Raw genomic sequence first — 22,600 nt, 5'->3', positions numbered from 1 at the left:
TCATGCACACGAGCTGCCTCAGATTCATCCAGCCCGCACGTCCCTCCTGAGGTGGGGATGCCACCGTCACCCCATGGCATGAATGAGGGAATGGAGGCCCAGAGAGGTTAAGCAGCTTGCCCAAGGTCACCCAGCCAGAAAGTAGTAGGGCTGGGACTTGAACCCTGGCCCCTTAGAGCCTCTGTGTCCAGGTACTACATTTCTCCTCCTCCTCCTCCTCCTCCTCCTCTTCTTCTTCTTTTTCTCCCTCCTCCCCCTCCTCCCCTCCTCCTCCTCCTCTTCTTCTTTTTCTTCCTCCTCCCCCTCCTCCCCTCCTCCTCCTCCTCTTCTTCTTCTTTTTCTTCCTCCTCCCCCTCCTCCCCTCCTCCTCTTCTTCTTCTTTTTCTTCCTCCTCCCCCTCCTCCCTTCCTTCCCTCCTCCTCCTCCTCTTCTTTTCTTCCTCCTCCCCCTCCTCCCCTCCTCCTCCTCCTCTTCTTCTTCTTTTTCTTCCTCCTCCCCCTCCTCCCTTCCTTCCCTCCTCCTCCTCCTCTTCTTCTTTTTCTTCCTCCTCCCCCTCCTCCCCTCCTCCTCCTCTTCTTCTTTTTCTTCCTCCTCCCCTCCTTCCCTCCTCCTCTTCTTCTTTTTCTTCCTCCTCCCCCTCCTCCCCTCCTCCTCCTCTTCTTTTTCTTCCTCCTCCCCCTCCTCCTCCTCTTCTTCTTTTTCTTCCTCCTCCCCCTCCTCCCCTCCTCCTCTTCTTCTTTTTCTTCCTCCTCCCCCTCCTCCTCCTCTTCTTCTTTTCTTCCTCCTCCCCGTCCTCCCCTCCTTCCCTCCTCCTCTTCTTCTTCTTCTTTTTCTTTCTCCTCCCCGTCCTCCCCTCCTTCCCTCCTCCTCTTCTTCTTTTTCTTCCTCCTCCCCTCCTCCCCCTCCTCCTCCTCTTCTTCTTCTTTTTCTTCCTCCTCCCCGTCCTCCCCTCCTTCCCTCCTCCTCTTCTTCTTCTTTTTCTTTCTCCTCCCCCTCCTCCCCTCCTTCCCTCCTCCTCTTCCTCCTCCTCCTCCTCCTTCTTCTTTTTTTATCATCACCCGAGGATATTCTTCCATTGATATTTAGAGAGTGGAAGAGAGAGGGCGAGACAGAGAGAAACATCGATGTGAGAGAAACACATTGATTGGTTGCCTCCTGCACGAGCCCCAACCAGGGCCCGGGGCCAGGGAGGAGCCTGCAACCAAGGTACGTGGCCTTGACCAGAATCAAACCCAGAGTCCTTCAGTCTGCAGGCTGACGCTCTATCCTCTGAGCCAAACCGGCTAGGGCCCATGTTCTCCTTGGAGTCTCGTGGCAGATCAGGGCAGTGGGCAGGGCCCGCTAGGAATAGTCATTTGCACACAGGGAATAAGGCCCAGAGAGGTTACGCATTCTGACCAAACTTGTGAGTCCTGGCCTAGAGCCCTTGTCACAACCTCCAGCTGCTCCCAGGATGCTGAGGGCGATCTAACAAGAGGGATGGGCAGAGGGGAAGATAACACAGCGACTGTCCCTGTGTGTCTCCTTCACTGTGGCCACCAGGCCTGGAGCAGGGAGACCCCCCTCAAAGCAGGATAATCTGAATCCCCTGACTCAACCCACAGAACCCCCCACCCCTTTATCCGTCAATATGGCTGTGATGCCCTGTCCCTCTCCCCTGGGGAGAGCACCATCCTGTCCCAGTCACCCTCCCAGTCATCTCTGCTCATTTAGGCACCCACGTTTGGGAGGAAGTGGCTGGCTTCCTGGGAAAACCCCGTCCAGCCCCATCAACCTGAGCAACTGGTTTCTTAAACCCCAGTCTCAGAGGACAAACCCAGAATTCCAGCCTCCTGATGGTCAGTAGAATCATGGGGCAGGGGTGGGGAGGTGGCCTAGAAAATGCCACCTCTAGTGGTAGGTGGATGGAGAAAAAAATGCCAGAGGGCAAAGGGGAAAGGTCGACCTCTTAACTGCTCTGCAAAGCCCAGATCAACTCACCTCTTCCATGAAGCCCACCTTGATCACTCCATGCCCCCTCCTCCAGCCCCCAACCCCTCAACTACCTAGGAAAGTGCTTGCTTCTCCTTTAACCACTGGTGCAAATTACGTGTGCCTCACCCTCTAACATACTACATACTCGACTTAGTCATCTGTTTGCTTTTTGTCACACCTTCCCCCCCCCCCCCACACACACACACACATGCACACAAAACAAATGCAAGTTCCATGAGGACAGGCATTTTTGCCTCTTTTGCTCACTGGTATATCCCAGCACCTAGAACAGTGCCTGGCACACAGTAGGTGCTCAAAGAACATCATTCACCCCTTTCTTCATCCTTCCAGAACATGCCCTGAATGCCTGCTCCTCACCTGCACTGTGCTGTGGGCAGGGCAGAGTTATAAATGAGACGTCACTCCTGCCCGGCTGGCGTGGCTCAGTGGTTGAGCGTCAACCTATGAACCAGGAAGTCACGGTTTGATTCCCAGTCAGGGCACATGCCCGGGTTGCAGGCTCAATCCCCAGTGTGGGGTATGCAGGAGGCAGCCAGTCCATGATTCTCTCTCATCATTGATGTTTCTCTCTCTCTCTCTCTCTCCTCCCTCTGCCTTCCTCTCTGAAATCAATCCTATCTAATAAAGAGGGAATATGCTAATTGACCATCATTCTGTCACAAAGATGGCTGCACCCACAGCTGAGGCCAAGTTCCCTTAAGGAGCCTTAACAAGCAATCAGCAGGGACCTGAGGCTATGCCCTCCCCCACCCCCATGAGGCTTGACAGGGAACCTCAGGCTCTGCCCCCCCACCCGGCAGGGCTTGACAGGGGACCTGAGGCTGCGCCCCCCCCCCACCTGGCAGGGTTTGAAGGGGGACCTCAGACCATGTCCCCCCACCCCTGCCGGTGGGGCTTGACTGAGTACCTCAGGTCACACCCCCATCCTGGCACCAGGCCAGAGATCCTGAGGCTACGCCCCCTGCCTGGCAGGGCTTGACAAGGGTGGGACTGGCCGGCTCACGCGATTTTGAGGTGCGTGTGGGTGGGCAGGGACTTGACTCTGGGTCCCGTGGTGAGCCCCAGACTCTGACAGGAGGAAGGTTTTCATATACATTTTACTAATTTTCTTTTGTCTCTGACACTTCTATTATAGAGAAAGGGCAAATAGCAATATTAAATTATTTCCTCTAATTAATCCCCTTTTAATGTGCATGAATTTCATGCACTGGGCCACTAGTAATAAATATATTAAAAAAATAAGACATCACCTCTACCCTAAAGGAGCTCCTGCCCCCTCCCCCCGCATGGGAATGGATGACTCCAGAGGTGTGTATGCCCCCACCCACTTCACCCCCAAAGGCCCAGCCCTTGCCTCCCTGCCCTTCATTCACCCCCCTTGCTGTGCCCTCAGATGTCTTTCATACCTGAAGTCTGACCTTCTTTCTGGCTCTGCCCAGAGGGGCCACGCTGTGTAGTGAGATCACACAGCCCAGTGTCGGACTCGAGCATGTTCCCTGGCCTCTCTGAGAACTCAGTTTCTTCATCTGCAGGATGGGCTCCAATGTACACCTTGCAAGGGTTGCTTATCATTAGAATACTAGAGGCCTGGTGCATGAAGATGGATGGCCCTGCTGAGGGAGGCCCCGCCCACCAGCCGCTTTGGGGCGATTTCGGAGCCTTCCCCCCCCCCCCCCCCGCCAATTGATTGCCCTGCCGGCAGGTGGCTTGGGCCTCCCTCTGCCCCCCACCAATCGCATCACACCTGCCTTGGCTGGCCTGGAGCCAGTGGGTGTCATAGCGTGGTCCTCTGGTCTGTCGATCCACTCTTCGGCCCTTTGGTCGATCTGAATATTACGCTTTTATTATTATAGAAGAAGATGTTTAAAAGGCCCGGCCACAGCAGGCACATAGTAACTGGCCCCTCTGGCTGGCATTGTTCCTGAGGTATCTGGCTGTGTCTCTTTAAAAAATATGTAATATGCCCTAACCGGTTTGGCTCAGTGGATAGAGCGTCGGCCTGCAAACTAAAGGGTCCCAGGTTCGATTCGGGTCAAGGGCATGTACCTCGGTTTCGGGCACATCCCCAGTAGGGGGTGTGCAGGAGGCAGCTGATTGATGTTTCTCTCTCATTGATGTTTCTAACTCTCTCTCCCTCTCCCTTCCTCTCTGTAAAAAATCAATAAAATATATATATATAAAATATGTAATATATTTTATTGATTTCAGAGAGGAAGGGAGAGGGAGAGAGAGAGAGAAACATCAATGATGAGAGAGAATCATTGATCAACTGCTTCCTACACACCCCCTCACTGGGGATCGAGCCCACAACCCGGGCCTTTGCCCTTGACCGGAATTGAACCCAGGACCCCTCAGTCCACAGGCAGATGCTATATCCACTGAGCCAAACTGGCTGGGGCTGGCTGTGTCTTGAAGCAGGCTGCTTCTCCTGGGAAGGGGAGGGGACACCCCGGTGCCCTGTGCTGGTGCAGGGTGCCATGTTCCAGTCCCTAGCACCCTGGTCAGGTGCTCAGCTCCAGGTGTTGTAGGTGGCATTTGTGGCTTTTACAAATCTGGGATCCTAACTGGCAACAATTTTTTTTCAAATCCAGCATCGGCGAGAGGGCATGGGTACCACTCTCACACCTGAGCCATGAGGTGCTTTGTTTGGGGGGAAATTTAGCGATGTGCCTCAAAACAAGTCTGCCTCTAGGAATGCACTGAAACCTGTGCCAAGACTTGTGTACCTGGATGTTCATGACAGCGACATTTATCATCCCAGTTAAATGAAAAACAACCTCGCTGCCCTGTGTGGTGTGGCTCAGTGGATAGAGCGTCGGCCTACAGACTCAAGGGTCCCAGGTTCGATTTCGGTCAAGGGCATATACCTTGGTTGCGGGCACATCCCCAGTAGAAGGTGTGCAGGAGGCAGCTGATCGATGTTTTTCTCCCATCGATGTTTCTAACTCTCTATCCCTCTCCCTTCCTCTCTGTAAAAAATCAATAAAATATATTTAAAAAAAAAAACAACACAAAAAACAAAATCTCGCTGTCCAACACCAGGGACTAGCTACATAGAGCATGGTCTATGCTGCCATTTAAAATGATGTTGTGGCCTGGCCAGCCCTAACCGGTTTGGCTCAGTGGATAGAGCACCGGCCTGTGGACTGAAAGGCCCCAGGTTCGATTCCGGTCAAGGGCATGTACCTTGGTTGCGGTCACATCCCCAGTAGGAGGTATGCAGGAGGCAGCTGATCGATGTTTCTATCTCTCCCTTCCTCTCTGTAAAAAATCAATAAAATATATATTTTTTAAAAAAATAAAAATAAAATGATGTTGTGGCCTGGCCAGTATGGCTAGGAGGTCCCAGTTCAGTTCCTAGTCCCGCCACATGCCAGGGCTGGTGGCTGGGTCCCCAATGAGGGGCGTGCAGGAGGCAGCCAATCAATGATTCTCTCTCCTGTTGATGTTTCTATCTCTCTCTCCCTCTTCCTTCCTCTCTGAAATCAATAACAATATTTTTAAAGGGGGGGGGGAGGCATTGGCACCGGGTATGCAGGGGTCTTCACAGAGGTCAGGGCGCCCCTACCCATTCATTGCCCTGTGGGCCCTGCTCCCGCCGCTGTTCCTTTTCCCAGCGCTGGCGCCTCTGGGCCCCGGGGATGGGGGACGGAAGGGGGGCGGGGGGAGGGCGGGAGCCGGGCCGCGGGTCCCCTCCCCGGCTGGGCGCGAGCGATCGGGCGGCACCTGAGTCAGCAGTTCCACAACTCGCTGGGGCCGCCCCGCCCCGACCTTGCCCGGGTTTTATAAGCCCGTCCGCCTCCGAGCGCCCGATTCCGGCCGCAGCGCGCCCGGCCCGAGTCCCCGCAGCGGCCAGGGGTCCCCGCAGCGGCCAGGGGTCCCCGCAGCATGGCCTGGAACACCAACCTGCGCTGGCGGCTGCCGCTCACCTGCCTGCTGCTGCAGGTGGCCATGGTGGTCCTCTTCGGCGTGTTCGTGCGCTACAGCCCCGAGGCGGACGCCCACTGGATCGAGGCTAAGGAGCCAGGGAACCTGTCCAGCGACCTGGAAAACGAATTCTACTATCGTTACCCCAGTAAGTGCCGCCGCCCTGCAGGCCCACGGGCAGCGCATCCCGGCCGGTCCCCACCGGGCGCAGAGCTGGGCGCTGGGAACCAGGGCGAGCGCGGAGAAGCCCCCCACAGCCTGGGCCCCGCCCCGCTCAGGCACTCTCCCTTCTAGGAATCACGCTGGAGAAATGGCCAAATGTGCAAACTCCTTTTTCCCTGTGAAAAAAAGTGATAGGGGACCTAGCCGGTTTGGCTCAGTGGATAGAGCGGCGGCCTGCAGACCGAATGGTCCCAGGTTCGGTTCCCTGGACAAGGGCAGGTACCTCTTCCCCAGGGGGGCCCTGTTCAGGGTGCATGCAGGAGGCAACCAATCCATGTCTCTCTCTCTCACATCGATGTTTCTCTCTGTCTCTCTCTGTCTCTCTCTGTCTCTCTCTCTCCCATTCTTGGGAAAATATCCTATCCTCAGGTGAGGATTGAAAAAAGCTATAGGGAACCCTCATCTGGGTAAGCTCATCCAGGCGCCATCAAAGGCCCCCATGTTAGCGAGCCCTGCCTGATGTCCCCAAAAGACACGAGCCCTATCTTAGTCACCAGCCGGGGGGGGGGGGGGGGGGACCCTGGCTCCCTTGCCCAGCTGTGCCATCCTGTCCTTGTCCAGGGCCACACGGGTGGCTCCTTGGCCTGCCAGGCCTGCTGCTGGGACAGAGGAGAGGTGTGGAGGTCTCAGGTACCCAAGTGCTGAGGTTAAGAGCCTGCCTTGGCATCACCAGTCCTCACGGCTAGCACGGCTCTGCCATTCCCCAGGTGGGTGGGTGGCTTTAGGCAAATGTCAGCCGCGCTGAAACTCTGTCCTCACCTGTGGAATGAGAATGACACATCGGACCAACCTGCCTTCCAAGGGAGGGGTGAGGCTGGTGGGACAGGGCAAGGCATGGAATCCTCACTTCACGGTGGAAAGGCACTAGAAAAGCACTCAACACAGGAGTTGGGAGAACTGCCCCCATCCAAGCTGTCCCACGAACAGAGGGCAGTAGAGCCTGGACTTTGGAATGAAACAGATCTGGGCCTATCACTAAATGGAGTGAGCCAGCTCCCTAGCCACTCTGAGCCTCAGTATGCCCATCTGTGAAACGGGGATGCTATGTAATGCACAGGTCCTTTGGGAAGATGGAAGGTGGCAGGCATCTAGTAGGGCACATCTCACGGCACCGAGAGGACAGTGAATGCTGGCATTGAGTTTCCTCATAAGGAAGTGAGTGCTCCATCGCTGAATGTATTTAAGCGGAGGCTCAACATCTCTTTTGAGAGGTAACCAAGGCATATCTCCCTGAATATTAGTTTCAGCTCCTAGCATTGCACTTCCTTGGGGCTGTCCCCACTTACAAAGGTTTTTGCATTGTAAATGCTCTCTGGCTGGCATTTGTTCCTGTGTTGTGGTGCAGGAAACGGAGCTTAGAGACTTGCCCAAAGCTCTCAGCTGGTCAGTGGCACCTGCGGGGATGGAGCCACGGCTCCCCCTCCCCACACAGCCCACCTGCTTTCTCCCCCCGCCCCCAATACTCTGTGGCATTGCCAGCCCCTGGCTATGTCCTTAAGAGATTTTGCAGCAATGGCATGGTTCTGCGGACGGCCCAGAGTGTGGGAGATATGGGCACAGAGCCTTGGGGAACTGAGGGACTGGCCAGCAGTCCCCAAAGGGAGCAGTTTAGGCTGGGCTGGCCTGCAGAGATTGGAAGGGGCAGCTTCGGGGCACCACCCCTGTGCCCACGCAGCAGAGGGGAAGGAGCTGCCATGGCCCATCGGGGTGGGAAACTTTGTCTTCAGATTTTGGAGATTTCTGAGAACTATCCTGGGAGGGAAGCGTGGGCTAGGAAGCAGGTGCGGACGCGGAGCGTGAGAGCAGCTGTGCACTGGTGCCCCCTGGTGGCAGCTCTCAGGATGGCAGCCAGCGTGCCACCCCGCCCCATCAGGGACCCCAGGTTGAGAGAATCGGTTCTGGGCGGGGCTGCTTGAGTGCCCGCCCCTCCCCCCCCCATCCCCCAGGCTGGGGAAAGAGTGGGCAGGAGGGGTGTCTTACCAACTTCCACTGACCTTCAGCAAGTCTCGAACTCAATGAATGCAAAGCTGGTCAGTCCTGGAAGAGAAAAAGAGGAACGGTAGCTAACAGGATGGAACAATTGCTAAAGAGCCAGGCTTATGTCTGGGCATCGGTTGGGTCCCCTCACTAAACGTGCACCCGAAACCCGAGAAGCGAGCCCTACCTGAGCACGACAGATCAGGGCTTATGTCCTTGAAGGTCGGGCTTATGTCCTTGAAGGTCGTACAGTCTGAACTTTCAAACCATTACTATTTTTTAACTGATTTTTTTTTTTTTTAGAGAGAGAGAGAGAGAGAGGAAGGGTGAGGGTGAGAGAGATAGAAACATCAATGAGAGAGAAACGTCATCGATCAGCTGCCTCCTGCGCGCCCCCCTACTGGGGATGGAGCCCACAACCAGGCATGTGCCCTTGACGAGAATCGAACCAGCAACCTCTCAGTGCACAGGACGACGCCCAACCAACTGAGCCACACAGGCCAGGGCTTAAGCCATTACTATTAAAAGCATTTTAGCCCTAACTGGTTTGCCTCAATGGATAGAGCGTCAGCCTGCGGACTTGAAGGGTCCCAGGTTCAATTCCGGTCAAGGGCACATGCTGGGTTTTGGGCTTGATCCCCAGTAGGGGACATGCAGGAGGCAGCTGATCAATGATTCTCTCTCATCATTGATGTTTCTCTCTCTCTTTCCCTCTCCCTTCCTCTCTGAAATCAATAAAGATATATATTTAAAAAAATAAAAATAAAAGCATTTTAGGTAGCAGCAAGCTTTAGGAAACATACATTAATAAACTGGTAGGTTTGGGTTGTAAATTAGGACCAGTTTGGGAGGTAAAGAGAAAGGGAGCAAGAGAATGAATTGGGGAGGTACCCAAGGCAGGTGGGAGGGGAGTTGCCCTCCATGTGCCTGAGGGAGGGGGAGAACAGACAGCCCCAGACAGGGTCAGGGTCTGGGGGAGGTCAGGGCACCCACAGAGGCAGAGAGAAGGGCAGGAGAGAGGGGGACAGGCAGGGAGAACATGGGAAGCAGAGGGCTCCCTGTCCCTGCTCTCAGGCCACACACGTATCCCGAGGGGTACCCCATCTCCCCCCTCTTCCTCTTCAGCCTTGCCCCTGCCCCCAGGGTCCTCATACCACCAGACAGCTGACAGCCCTCTCCTCCAAAGGCCCCCACATTCTGTTCCTCCCACCACCTGCCAGTTTTCAGCTTCTGTCTCCCCCTCATCGCGTTCATTTTCTGACTCACAGCTCTATTTGCAGGCCTGCCCAATCTCAGGCCCCAGCTCCCTCGCGCACAGCCGGCCCCCACTCCTTCATGCCACCCTGCCATCCCTCACCACCCCTTCCCCCGGCCCCGGGGTCATCTCCAACCCCCACAGCCAGCACCAGCCCAGCACTCCCTCCCACCCGCAACCTCTTCCCACTTCCCTGTGTTTATCAACAGCCCCGCCAGCTCCCCTCCCTGAGCTGTGGTCTGAAGATGTCACCTCCCGCTGCTTCACACCTCTCCCCCGGTCTGTCACCCATCCCGTCTGTTCTTCCCAAGAATAACCACAGTGTCAGGCACGCTGCTTCACACACATTAGCTCAGTGTCCCCACCGCAGTTGGAAACGTGATGACCCATGAAATGCGGTAAGACACGGAGTCAGCGGCACGCTGTGAATGCCGGGGCGAGCTGCTGTCTGTGGAAACGCACACAGAAGCTCCGAGCTCAGAGCCCCGTACTGGGGCGAGACCCACAGCTCTCCGGCATCAGCTTGTGTGCCCGCTCCCCTGCCCCTACCCTGCAGTGTGCCCGAACCCTGTGGCTGCCCGCCCCCAGGCGTGGCCAGGCTGCAGTGGGCAGCTGGACCTCTCCGCCTTTATGGGGCAGCTGCCTCACCTGCCTGTGAACTCCCACCTGGGGTTCTCTGACTGCTGCCCAGCGGGCACAGCCACTCCTTCATTCATGGATATTTATTGATTTGTTTTTAAATATATTTTTATTGATTTCAGAGAAAGGGAGGAGGGAGAGAGAAACAGAAACATCCATGATGAGAATCATTGATCAGCTGCCTCCTGCACGCCCCACACTGGGGATCGAGCCCCCAACCAGGGCATGTGCCCTGACCGGGAATCGAACCGTGACCTGCCGGTTCAGAGGTCGATGCTCAACCGTTGAGCCACACCGGTCAGGCATGTTACCTAATCTTCTTACCTAATAATAGACAAACATGTAAATTGACCGTACCTCCGCTACGCCCACAGCCAATCAGGAGTGAGCATGCAAACTAACCCAACAAAGATGGTGGGTTAATTTGCATACACAGGAGCAAGTGGCAGGGAGGGGCGGGATGCCTGCTTTGAGGGGGAGGGGGCGGCGGAGGGATCTACAGGAGCAGGGCTCTGCCCAGGAGCGAGGACTTGCAGGCTCCCTGGTGGCCAGGAGCAAAGCCAGGGGAAGGATGGCCTATTCTTGCACGAATATCATGCAACAGGCCTCTAGTTCATGGATGTTTCTGGAGAGTCTTCGTGGCACTCTCTTAGGTGCTGGGGACACCAGAGCGAACACAGCGGGCGCGGGCCACACAGACAAACGCAACTGCAAACGGTAATGAGAACCAGAAAAGAAAGAAGAGGGGTGCCCTGAGAGAGAGAACCCCCTTTATCTTTAAAAAATGTATTTTTATGGATTTCTGAGAGGAAGGGAGAGGGGGAGAGAGAAACGTCACTGAGGAGAGAGAACTGGCATCACCGCAGCGGCACTCCCCCCACAGGCTTCCAGGACGTGCACGTGATGATCTTCGTGGGCTTCGGCTTCCTCATGACCTTCCTGCAGCGCTATGGCTACAGCTCCGTGGGCTTCAACTTCCTGCTGGCGGCCTTCGGCATCCAGTGGGCGCTGCTGATGCAGGGCTGGTTTCACTCCTTCCACAACGGCTACATTCTCGTGGGCGTGGAGAAGTGAGCGTGGCAGGGGCAGGGCCCGGTGGATGAGGGGCGGGGCCTCCTGAGGGGCGGGGCCTGGGCGAGAGGCGGGCCCAGGGGCAGTGTCTGGGTGATGGGGCGGGCTGGGGGCGGGGCCTGGATGAGGGGCCAGATGGGGGCGGAGCCTGTGTAAGAGGCAGGTCCAGGGGCGGTGTCTGGGTGGTGGGGCAGGCTGCGGGCGGGCCCAGGGGTGGGGCCTGGGTGAGGGTGGGCCCAGGGGCGGTGTCTGGGTGGTGGGGCAGGCTGGGGGCGGGGCCTGGATGAGGGGCCAGATGGGGGGTGGAGCCTGTGTAAGAGGCAGGCCCAGGGGCGGTGTCTGGGTGGTGGGGCAGGCTGGGGGTGGGCCCAGGGGCGGGGCCTTGGAGTGTCGGGGCTTTGATCCCACTCTTACTCATCCAACCTGGGTACCCCGAGCCTGGAGCCTGTGACATGCACCACACGTGCACACACACACACACACTCTGCTTCCTGGTCAGCGAGTCTCCAGGATGGGTGGGTGTTCTAAGGGTGTCTCCCTCCCCCTTCCCCTAAGTCTGAGGCTGCAGGGACACCTCAGCATCTCCTTTCCAGGGGCGGGGACTGGGTCCTTCCTCCTGACACATGGAAATTGCCCTGAGAGACAGCTGCCCATGAGCCCGTCCTGGACCTGTCTCCCACAGCCTCATCAACGCCGACTTCTGTGTGGGCTCTGTCTGCGTGGCCTTCGGGGCAGTTCTGGGCAAAGTCAGCCCTGTCCAGCTGCTCATCATGACCCTCTTCCAAGTGACCCTGTTCTCCGTGAATGAGTTCATCCTCCTCAGCCTGCTAAACGTGAGCAGAGGTCACAATGGGGGTGAAGGTGGCGGGGGCACTTGGGGAGACAGCAGAGGGGCAGTGAAAGAGAGGGCTGGGGGGCCATGCCAGCTGGATCAGTTCAACCTGGGCAAGTCTCTTAACCCTCTGAACTCAGTGTCTTCGTCTCTGACGTGGGGGCAGTGACATTTATTGGGCATGCTTACAGCCTGGGCTCAGGGATCCCCACTCTCTCCCCTCCCCAGTGGATTGGTCTGTGGGAGCCCCAGGCTCCATTCCATAGCTCGTGAAGTCAGAGACAGCTGGGCATCGTCTGTGCGTGGCGTGGCGAGGGCGTGGGGGGTGGTGGGAGAGGGCATCAGAGCCTGACCAGCCCCTGGTACCCAAGGTGAAGGACGCAGGAGGCTCCATGACCATCCACACATTCGGCGCCTACTTTGGGCTCACAGTGACCTGGATCCTCTACCGGCCCAACCTGTACCAGAGCAAGGGCAGGCAGAGCGCTGTGTACCACTCGGACCTCTTTGCCATGATCGGTGAGGCTGCCATAGGGATTGAGGGCCCACATGATGACGGAGGGCCACCATGGTGGGTGGGGGCCGTCATGAGGAGCCGAGGCCACTGTGGTCACACTGACCTCCACATGGCGGTCACTGCCAGTTCCCGGTGGGAAAGGGCCCAGGGAGGTTGCTCACAGACCCTTCCAGAACCCCCGATTCGATGCGTGGGCAGCCACCCTGCGTTTTCCCTAGGATGCCCCAGGGCAGACACTGCGGTACCCATCCTGGGGCCAGGGCGGGTGCTCCATCTCCTCCCTGTGCCCGTTCATTCCAGAGAACACACGTCAGCCACCCACTCTGGTCTCTTAAAACCTAGCCGGTTTGGCTCAGTGGATAGAGCGTCGGCCTGTGGACCGAAGGGTCCCGGGTTCGATTCCGGTCAAGGGCACGTACCTCGGTTGCAGGCTCCTCCCTGGCCCAGGCCCTGGTTGGGGCTCGGGCAGGAGGCAACCAAGGGATGTGTCTCTCTCACATCGATCTTTCTCTCTGTCTCTCCTTCCCTTCCACTCTCCCTAAAAATCAACGGAAATATATCCTCGGGTGAGGATTAGCAACAACAACAAAACCTAGCCCTGCATTCAGAGATAACCTCCCCCAGCCGGCCCCCCAGAGAGAAAGACTCCCCGTGGCGCGGTGGGAGCAGGTGGAGGCAGGTGGCTGGCTCAGTCACGGGTTGGGGTAGACTTCCTGGGGCGCAGAGGAAGGTTAGTAGGGGTGAGGTAGTGAGCGAGGCAGGGAGGGCCTTCAAGGAGAGCCCCCAGCATGAGTACAGTGACAGGGGTGGGAGACAGCTCGGCATGGCCCAGCCATCTAACGCCTCTTCTCCCGCCCCCGGCCCCATCTGGTCTGGCCAGGCACCCTCTTCCTCTGGATGTACTGGCCCAGCTTCAACTCGGCTGTGTCCAATCACGGAGACGCCCAGCACCGAGCGGCCATCAACACCTACTGCTCATTGGCAGCCTGCGTGCTGACCGCGGTGGCGCTGTCCAGCGCCCTGCACAAGAAGGGCAAGCTGGACATGGTGAGCCACGGGTGGGGGGCAGTGGGGGCCTGGGGAGGGGTGCAGCTGCCAAGGACTCTGTGAAGCAGGCAGCATAAGGATCATTGCACCCATTGTGGGGGTGAAGAGACTGAGGCTGAGAGGGAAATGCTCTGTCCCGATTGCACAGCTGGTTTTCGGCAGAGCTCTGCCTGTGGGAGGACTGACTTCCCGCCCGCTCTGCCCGCCCTGCCCAGGTGCACATCCAGAACGCCACGCTGGCCGGAGGGGTGGCCGTGGGCACCGCCGCCGAGATGATGCTCATGCCTTACGGCTCGCTCATTGTCGGCTTCATCTGCGGCATCGTCTCCACGCTGGGCTTTGTGTACCTGTCGGTGAGGCCCGGAGCACATTGGAGTCACTATTCCTGATCACGGATCGGGGCGGGGATGCGGGGGGGGCGGGGGGGATGGCGGAGCAGGAGGCTGGAGAATCCTGGGTCTCTGTATTGGGACCTCCAGAATCCTGGCCTCCCCACCCCCAGCCTTAGCTCTCAGCCTGAGCAGCACCCCCCCCCTCCTTCCCCAGCCATTCCTGGAGTCCCGCCTACGGATCCAGGACACGTGTGGCATCCACAACCTGCATGGCATGCCTGGCGTCATAGGCGGCATCGTGGGTGCTGTGACGGCGGCCTGCGCCAACAGTCAAGTTTATGGACAGGAAGGGTACGTATGGCCAGGCCAGCGTGGCTCAGTGGCTCAGTGGTTGAGCGTTGACCTATGAACCACAGTTTAAACACGGCCCAGGGGCAGTGTCTGGGTCAGCCGTGGGCAAACTACGGCCCGCGGGCCGGATCCGGCCCATTCGGCTGTTCTATCCGGCCCGCGGAGCCGAAAGAGTGGAGGGTTCTCTTGCTCTCCCCTCTGCTCCTTTACTTTGAATTTATATTAGTTCACACAAACACTCCATCCATGCTTTTGTTCCGGCCCTCCGGTCCAGTTTAAGAACCCATTGTGGCCCTCGAGTCAAAAAGTTTGCCCACCCCTGGCTGGGTGGTGAGGTAGGCTGGGGCAGGGCCTGGATGAAGGGCCGGATGTGGGGCAGAGCCCTGTGAGAGGCGGGCCCAGCAGTCTGGGTGGTGGAGCTGGGTAGGGGCGGGGCCTTGGGGAGAGGCGGGGCCACGGTTTGATTCCTGGTCAGGGCACATGCCAGGGTTGCAGGCTGGATCCCCAGTGTGGGGTGTGCAGGAGGCAGCTGATCCATGATTCTCTCTCATCATTGATGTTTCTCTCTCTCTCCCCCTCTGCTTTCCTCTCTGACATCAATAAAAGTATATTTTTTAAAAAAGGAGGGTACAGATGGAGGAGATGCAGGGGACCAAGACCGTGTCTCTCTTCTGGTCCTTCCCCAACTGGACAACTCTTTTTCATGGGTCTCTCTCCCCAAGCTCCGTCCTTCCACTAACGTCTGAGACCGTCTGATCTCCCCGATGTCCCCATTTTGCAGATGACAAGGCTGAGGCCTAGGGCGTGTTGAACACTGGCACCCGCTCCCCTCTGTGGAGTGGCGGCACGTGGTTGCGTGGCCTCCCTGAGGGGCCCTGACCTGCCTCCTGTCTCCCCACCCCAGGCTTGCCCACGCCTTTGACTTTGGAGGCTTCAAGACTGACTGGTCCTCCAGCCTGCAGGGCAGTTTCCAGGCCGCAGGCATCTTCGTGTCCCTGGCCATGGCCCTGGTGGGCGGCCTCATTGTGGGTGAGCGTGAGTGGCTGGGTCAGGAGAGGCGGGGCCAACGTGACGCTCTGTGGTGGTGGGGAGGGGGGGGTGGGGGGGCGCCCAAGAATTTGTACCAGAGGTCAGCCGGGAGCCACCGGGACCCTTTGACTCTCCTCCCATGGCTATAGGGCTGGAGGAGCTGTCCCCGCTGAGGGAAAGGGCTGGGTTAGGCCGAGAGGAAGTGCGTCCTGACCTCTTGTGACCTCTGACGTTCCTTAGGAGGCATTTTGAAATTACCCATCTGGGGCCAAGCTTCTGATGAGAACTGCTTCGAGGATGCTGTCTATTGGGAGGTGAGTTCTCTGGACTTATCCCCCCACCCGCAAACCCCACCCCCCGCACAAGGACGCTGTCTCCCCTCTCCCCGGAGCTGGGACCTGGGGAGCCAGGTGCTAAGGGGTGGGGACAGAGCCGGAGGCTGTGTCTCCTGGGGTTGAAGGCTTTTATCTAGAGAGCAATGGTTGCCAATGTGGGGCACATGCCCCATAGGGGGGCAATTTGATTTTTAAGGGGGGCAATTTGAGAATGAGTTACTAACAGTGAACTTTTGCCCTAGCCAGTTAGGCTCAGTAGATAGAGCGTCGACCTGCGGACTGAAGGGTCCCGGGTTCAATTCTGGTCAAGGGCACATGCCTGGGTTGAGCTTGATCCCCAGTGGGGGGCGTGCAGGAGGCAGCTGATCAATGATTCTCTCTCTTCATTGATGTTTCTATCTCTCTCTCCCTCTCCCTTCCTCTCTAAACTCAATAAAAATATATTATAAAAATTAACAAAAAACAGTGAACTTTTTACATTTCTTCTGGTTCTCGGGGCCTCATGTACAGTCTATAAATATATATGGTGACATATTTATGCATTTCAGTTCTCTAGTCTATGTTTTGAAACTTTATTTGCTAGTTTTTTATATCACTTCATATTATTCTTATTTTTTAAACAATTTCTTAGTGATTTCTTCCTCAGTCCTTCCACTGTCCTTTCGTCCTTTTATTTTCCTCTCTCATGCATGCCATGTTCTTGGGAAGCTTGTTTAGACCAAGTTCATGGCCTTCGAGGCTTCCTCCACGCGAATAGGAGCTCACTTTTTGAATAATAAGAATTATATGTCGGGGGAGGGCATCAGGATGTTAGAGATGCTTAGGTGGGGCGTGGCCACAAAAAGAGTGGGGACCACTGAATCCGAAAGTGGGGTCCCCATCAGCATCCCCTGAGAACTTGTCCCATGTGAATCCGAACTCAGGGGGAGCATGTCTGCCTCCAGAGCCTGTTCCCAAAAGCAGGCCCCGCCCCCCGCCCCCCAGGAGCAGGGCTCCCTCTAGGGGGCAGGCTCCCTCCCAGCTCCTGCCAGAGCTGCTGGGGGTGCCTGTGCAGAAACCCAACCTGCAAACATCATTCCAGAACCTAAAAGTTGTGGGATGTCTTCTAAAACAGGCCATGATCTGGGCTCCCTGTGACTTCGGGCAGTCCTTCCGCCCCAGGAATCATATGGGAGGTGTTTACCTGGGTTTGTTAGATGACGGAGGATGGCAGGGGTCCCTCCTTGTCTCCTGTGCTTCCCCTCATGACAAAGACAGGGACCTAGCCTGTGTCTGTGGCCCCTGATATGAGGGTCTGCCCATCACGGCCTTTCTTTTGGTTCTGTATTTTTAAAATATATTTTTTATTGATTTCAGAGAAGAAGAGAGAGAGAGAAATATATATATATATATATATATATATATATATATATAGAGAGAGAGAGAGAGAGAGAGAGAGAGAGAGAAAGAGAAACATCAATGATAAAAGAGAATCATCGATTAGCTGCCTCCTGCACGCCCCACACTGGGGATTGAGCCTGCAACCTGGGCCTGGGCCCTGACCGGGAATCGAACCATGACCTCCTGGTTCATAGGTCGACGCTCAACCACTGAGCCACTCAGGTCGGGCTGGTTCTGTATTTTTAAAACCATACCAAGATTTTCAGGGTAATTTTGTTTTTTAATCTACTGATTTTTAGAGAGAGTGGAAAGGTGGGAGGGGCAGAGAGAGAGAGAAACATCCATGTGAGTGAGACACATCGATTGGTTGGTTGCCTTCCAGATGTGCCCCGACCAGGATCGAGGATCGAACCTGCAACCCAGTATGTTTCCTTGAACAGGAATCGAACCCATGACCCTTTGGTAGCAGGGTCTAACCACTTAGCCACTCTAACCACTTAGCCACACCAGCCAGGACAAGGGTAATTTTAACTAATATCCACTATAAACCAGTTTTGTATGTAACTAATACATACACCTTTTAAAATCACTCTCTTTAAATTAACTTTTTAAGTTATAAAACGAATAGAAGCTCATTAAAGAAAATCTGGAAATAAAGAAAAATAGAAAGAAATCCCATCACCCTCATTCAAGTACTGTTAATATTTTTAATATATTTCCTTCAAGTCTTTTTTTTTAATTGATTTCAGAGAGGAAGGGAGAGGGAGAGAGATAGAAACATCAGTGATGAGAGAGAATCATTGATTGGCTGCCTCCTGCACACCCCACACTGGGGACCGAGCCTGCAACACAGGCATGTACCCTTGACCGGAATTGAACCCAGGACCCTTCAGTCCACAGGCCAATGCTCTATCCACTGAGCCAAACCGGCTAGGGCTCAAGTCTTTTTTTTTTTTTTTTAATGATCTGCCTAGATTTTTCTTATATATCCGAGATGGTATTACACCCAATTTGGTCCCCTGCTCCTACTCATTATCTGTCACAAGAAGTGTTCGGTTTCATTAATTCTTACTAAACTCTCTTTTTTAGCAGCATAATTGTTTTCAGTCTATATTTAAAGTCAGAACTTAAACTATTTTAGACACCACAGTTACAACCCACATGGATTTAATGCTAATGAAACAAACTAAAAAAAAAACACCATCAATTCCCTTATATAGATATTTGCTCCAGGTTCTGTTTTGATCATTATAATTTGCTAGAGGTTTGGTGCATGAAATTCGTGCACTGGAGGGGGATGTCCCTTAGCCCGGACTGCACCCTCTCGCAGTCCAGGAGTCCTCGGGGGATGTCCAACTGCCGGCTTAGTGGGCCTAAGCCAGCAGTCAGACATCCTTACCACTGCTGCAGAGGTGGGAGAAGCTCCCACCACCACCGCTGAGCCTGGCTTCTGGCTGAGCGGAGCTCCCCCTGTGGGAGCACACTGACCACCAGGGGGCAGCTCCTGCATTGAGCGTCTGCCCCCTGGTGGTCAGTGCACGTCATAGTGACTGATTGCTCCACCGTTCAGTCATTTTGCATATTAGCCTTTTATTATCTAGGATTCTAAGTTCACACCTTTTTCCTGCTGTATACCCTTCAGCCGCACTCTGATATGAGTAATAGAATTCTGTGCCCGAGGAAGTGAGCCACTGTTGGGCTGGACTTTGGGAGGTTAATCTAGAAGATGACTTCCCAGAGGGAGGAGGGAGATAGCAGTCTTTAGGATTAAATCCCAAGGCACGGCTGACCCTCTCCACCCCACACAACTGACAGATCCACTTCTGGCCTCCCCCACCTTACTTTTTGTTTGTTAATCCTCAACCGAGGATATTTTTCCATTGATTTATTTTATTTGTATTTATTTATTTTTAATTGATTTTTTTACAGAGAAGAAGGGAGCGGGATAGAGAGTTAGAAACATCAATGAGAGGGATACATTGATCAGCTGCCTCCTGCACACCCCCTACTGGGGATGTGCCTGCAATCAAGGTACATGCCCTTGACTGGAATCAAACCCTCACAGGCCAACGTTCTATCCACTGAGCCAAACCGGTCAGGGCTATTTGTATTCATTTATTTTTAAAAAATATATTTTTATTGATTTCAGAGAGGAAGGGAGAGAGGAATAGAAACATCAATGATGGTAGAGAATCATTGATTGGCTGCCTCCTGCATGCCCCCCACTGGGGATTGAGCCCGCAACCTGGGCATGTGCCCTTGACTGGAATCGAACCAGGGACCCTTCAGTCCGAAGGCTGATGCTCTATCCACTGAGCAAAACCAGCTAGGGCTACTTGTATTTATTTAGTAATACATATATATTTTTATTTTTCTATTGATTTTCAGAGAGACTGAAAGGGAGAGGGAGTGCGAGAGAGAAACATCAATGTGAGAGAGATACATCGATTGGTTGCCTCCCACACATGCCCTGACCGGGGCCAGGGGTTGAGCCTGCAATGGAGGTACATGCCCTTGACCGGAATCGAACCTGGAACCCTTCAGTCTGCAGGCTGAAGCTCTATCTATCCACTGAGCCAAACGGGCTAGGGCCCTCACCTCACTTTTGGAGCTGCCTGCCTGCAGTTCAGGGAGCTTATCATGCCGTCTTGCCTCTCATCGGGCACACAAGTGGATTCAGCACAACCGGAATCCCCCAGGCCGGGTTATCAGCCTCTCGTGTGCATTTACAACACTCGAATGCCTTCCCATCGCTCCGTCTCATCCTGCAGTGCCCAGCACCCTGGACAGTGGCGGACGTGAACTAGGGGCTTGGTACACACAGTCAAGACTGCCCTGTTCCTCGGAGTGCAATCTACACGGTGACCACTAGGTGGCGCCCACCACACACCATTTGCGGCTCCCAACTTGCCCAGGCTGTTCTAGTTCCATGAGGGACACCCGCCCAGCCCTGGGCCCGGTCCTCCGAGTCCTCCTCTGAGCTGCCTCCTCTCTCTGCAGGTGCCGGAGGAGCCCAAGAACGCTGCCTCACATCCTGAGGACTCTACCCTCAAGGCACCAGAGCCCTGAGCTCCCAGGGCAGGTGAGAAGCAGGTAAAGGTGAGCATGGTTTTCCCAGTGGGGGCCCAGTCCTGGGAATCAGATACCACCAGCAAAGGGGCAAAGAGAAAGCATCAAAGAAATAGAATATAACCCTCCTGCCTGGAGTGGAGTGGGCACGCTGGTGGTGGGAGAGACGCTCGTGGTCAGACCGCGTGGCACACACGGGACTGGAATGAATGATGGCTTTGCTGCTTCACAGCCGAGTGTCTTTGAGGCTCTCTTCTCTCCAGGGACTCAGTCTCCTTTACTTTTATTTTTAAATATATTTTTATTGATTTCAGAGAGGAAGGGAGAGGAAGAGAGAAATAGAAACACCAATGATCAGAGAGAATCATCGATCGGCTGCCTCCTTACACCTCCTGCTGGGGATCGAGCCCGCGACCCGGGCATGTGCCCTGACCGGGAATCAAACCGTGACCTCCTGGAGATAGAGCAGGCTCAATAATAGGTCGATGCTCAACCACTGAGCCATGCCGGCCAGGCCTGAGTCTCATTTATAAAAGTGGGGAGGACAGGACTGGCTCTATTCAATCCATAACTCAAGCAAGACCCTTCCTTCCCTCCTCCATTCTATCAACTGACATTTCCTGCCCCTCTGGGGAGGCACCGAGCCCTTTCTCCAGCCTTCTGCATCTAACCCTCCAGAGACCCCCCACAAAACGGGTGCAATTACTCCCCTCCCTTCATTTATTTACTTATTTTTCCTCACCTGCGGATATTTTTCCATTGGTTTTCAGAGAGCGTGGAAGAGAGAGAGAAAGACAGAGAGAAACATCGATGTGGGAGAAACACATTGATTGGTTGCCTCCTACACGTGCCTGCAACCGTGGTATGTGCCCTTAACCGGACTTGAACCTGGGATCCTTCGGGTCCGCAGGCCGATGCTCTATCCACTGAGCCAAACCGGCCAGGGCCTCCCCTTCCTTGAATAGACGAGGGAGTGAAGGCTCAGGGAGGTTCCAAGTTTCCTGGTCACACAGCTCACAAGCGGATGAACTGGGTCTTTCTGGGTTATTATCATTGCTCTTGTTATCATTATTTATTTGCCCTCCTGGAGGCCAGTCTGGGGCAAAGGCTGAGTGATGTGGCAGGAGAGGACCTGGGGGTTTAAGGAAAGAGAAAAGCCAGGCTGTGACCCGTGGCTTCCAGTGCTCACCGCACCCCTAAAGGGAAAGCTGCCCCATGGGGCTAAGCAGGACCTGACTGTGGCCCCTGCTCTTGGCTCTCTCTCTGCAGGCTCCACAGATAGTCCTGGTGCCCAGGAGGAGCGGTGCCGGCCAAGCTAGGCACACAAAAGCAAGGGGAACAGCACCCCGCCGCTGGCATGGCCCAGGGCGCTGCCCCCCAATCTCCCCTTCGCTGCCTGGAAATGGAGGAGGAGGAGGCGTAGACAAAGTGGGCAGACAGGCCAGGTTCCGGCTGCAGGAAGCCGGCCACCAGGGGTCCTCATTCAGGCAGGAGCGGGGCTGACCCTGGAAGTGGACCCAGCGCTCTTAGGTGACAACTTGACTGCCAGCCCCCAGCTGCTGGGTTCTCGGCCTGCACAACCATGCTCCCTGCCCCCCTCCCCCAGACCTCTCTGCGGCCTAGGCCCACGGCGGCCTCTGTGAATAAATGTTCTTAGGCGTTCTTTGTAAGATGGGTGCGAATGCTGCAACAGTTTGAGGGAGAACGGGAGGCAGAGACCTGGCTTCCAGCCCCAGTCCTGACTGCTCACCCCCCAAGCTGCCATCCAAGCTGCAAGGGAAATTATCCCAGGCTTCGGGGGAAGAATTTGGGGTGCTGAAGCCGGCCCTTGCCCGGAGCCAACCTGGCAAGGCTCAGCTTGGGGACTTGGGTGTGTCCCCAAAGCCCCTTCTGACTTCACATTAGCCATCCCAGAAACGCACCCATGTGAAACCGCCATGCCTCCTGTGCCCAGGTGGCTTCCCAGAGTGGGTCCCCTGAGTAGGCTTTTGGAGGCTGAATAGGAGTTTACCAGAAAGCTGGCAAAGCGACAGCATGGGCAGAGACACAGGGATGGGAATCGAGGGAAAGAGAAGTGAGGCAAGTGTGGCAGCTGGGGACTAAGAAGCAGAATCCAGATCTTTTGAGGCGCAAAGACCCCCCGAGAAGAAGGGGTGAGGGGAAAGGGCAGAGAGGGTCTCTCTTGCCTGCAAATCCGCCCTCCCCGCCCCGTCACAATTCACACACACACACACACACACACACACACTCACACACACACTCAGGCATCACTCCCCTTGCCAAAGGGGTGGAGGAGGAGGAGGAGGAGGAGGAGGAGGAGGAGAGGAGGGAGCCGCAACGCAACCTATTCATGTGCCGGCGAGGAACACCCCTCATTTTCCATGCTGGGGAAGACAAAAACCCTTTGCAACCTGTTTCTAGAACTTGTCAGCAGCTGCCAAGAGGAGCATGTTAATTAAACGTCGGCAAAGATGGAAGCCGGAGGGCCCCGGCTCTAATTGGACAGTTTGCTTCGCCGAGTGAAAAACATTGTGACAAAGGAGGAGGTGCGCCTTGCGCGGCGGGGTGCGCGGAGGGGTGCGCGCTGGGGAGGGGCCGGCGCTTTGATTTCAGCTGATAGGG

General features: G+C 55.5%; 1 protein-coding gene and 1 long non-coding RNA gene across 6 annotated transcripts in view; one reads left to right on the top strand and one right to left on the bottom strand.

The window, feature by feature from the left end:
• The first annotated feature begins 5,812 nt into the window (after positions 1-5,812).
• Positions 5,813-22,600, top strand: part of RHCG (Rh family C glycoprotein) — a 30,117-nt gene continuing 13,329 nt past the window's right edge. Inside the window, exons 1-11 of one of the 5 annotated variants that reach the window (XM_080651841.1) lie at positions 5,813-6,070; positions 10,899-11,085; positions 11,769-11,919; positions 12,290-12,437; positions 13,316-13,482; positions 13,698-13,835; positions 14,029-14,165; positions 15,070-15,194; positions 15,435-15,508; positions 19,910-20,002; positions 21,248-22,486. In XM_080651841.1, coding sequence (XP_080507967.1) covers positions 5,884-6,070; positions 10,899-11,085; positions 11,769-11,919; positions 12,290-12,437; positions 13,316-13,482; positions 13,698-13,835; positions 14,029-14,165; positions 15,070-15,194; positions 15,435-15,508; positions 19,910-19,978 — 1,383 coding nt within the window. In that variant the 5' untranslated portion in view covers positions 5,813-5,883 and the 3' untranslated portion in view covers positions 19,979-20,002; positions 21,248-22,486. Of the gene's footprint in view, positions 6,071-10,898; positions 11,086-11,768; positions 11,920-12,289; positions 12,438-13,315; positions 13,483-13,697; positions 13,836-14,028; positions 14,166-15,069; positions 15,195-15,434; positions 15,509-19,909; positions 20,009-21,247; positions 22,487-22,600 lie in introns of those variants that run through there. The other 4 variants (XM_080651840.1, XM_080651843.1, XM_080651844.1 and 1 more) reach the window with 4 other exon arrangements.
• Positions 5,918-22,600, bottom strand: part of LOC308239189 — a 56,849-nt gene continuing 40,166 nt past the window's right edge. Inside the window, exons 3-4 of the long non-coding RNA XR_013959712.1 lie at positions 8,125-8,181; positions 5,918-6,039 (exon numbers count right to left, since the gene is read on the bottom strand). This is a non-coding gene — a long non-coding RNA (uncharacterized lncRNA). The remainder of the gene's footprint in view (positions 6,040-8,124; positions 8,182-22,600) is intronic.

This window comes from Plecotus auritus (genome assembly GCF_963455305.1).
Source record: "Plecotus auritus genome assembly, chromosome: 15".
Classification (NCBI taxonomy): Eukaryota; Metazoa; Chordata; class Mammalia; order Chiroptera; family Vespertilionidae; genus Plecotus; species Plecotus auritus.
The sequence above is the reverse complement of the archived record's forward strand: the minus strand, read 5'-3'. Positions and strand labels throughout refer to the sequence as shown.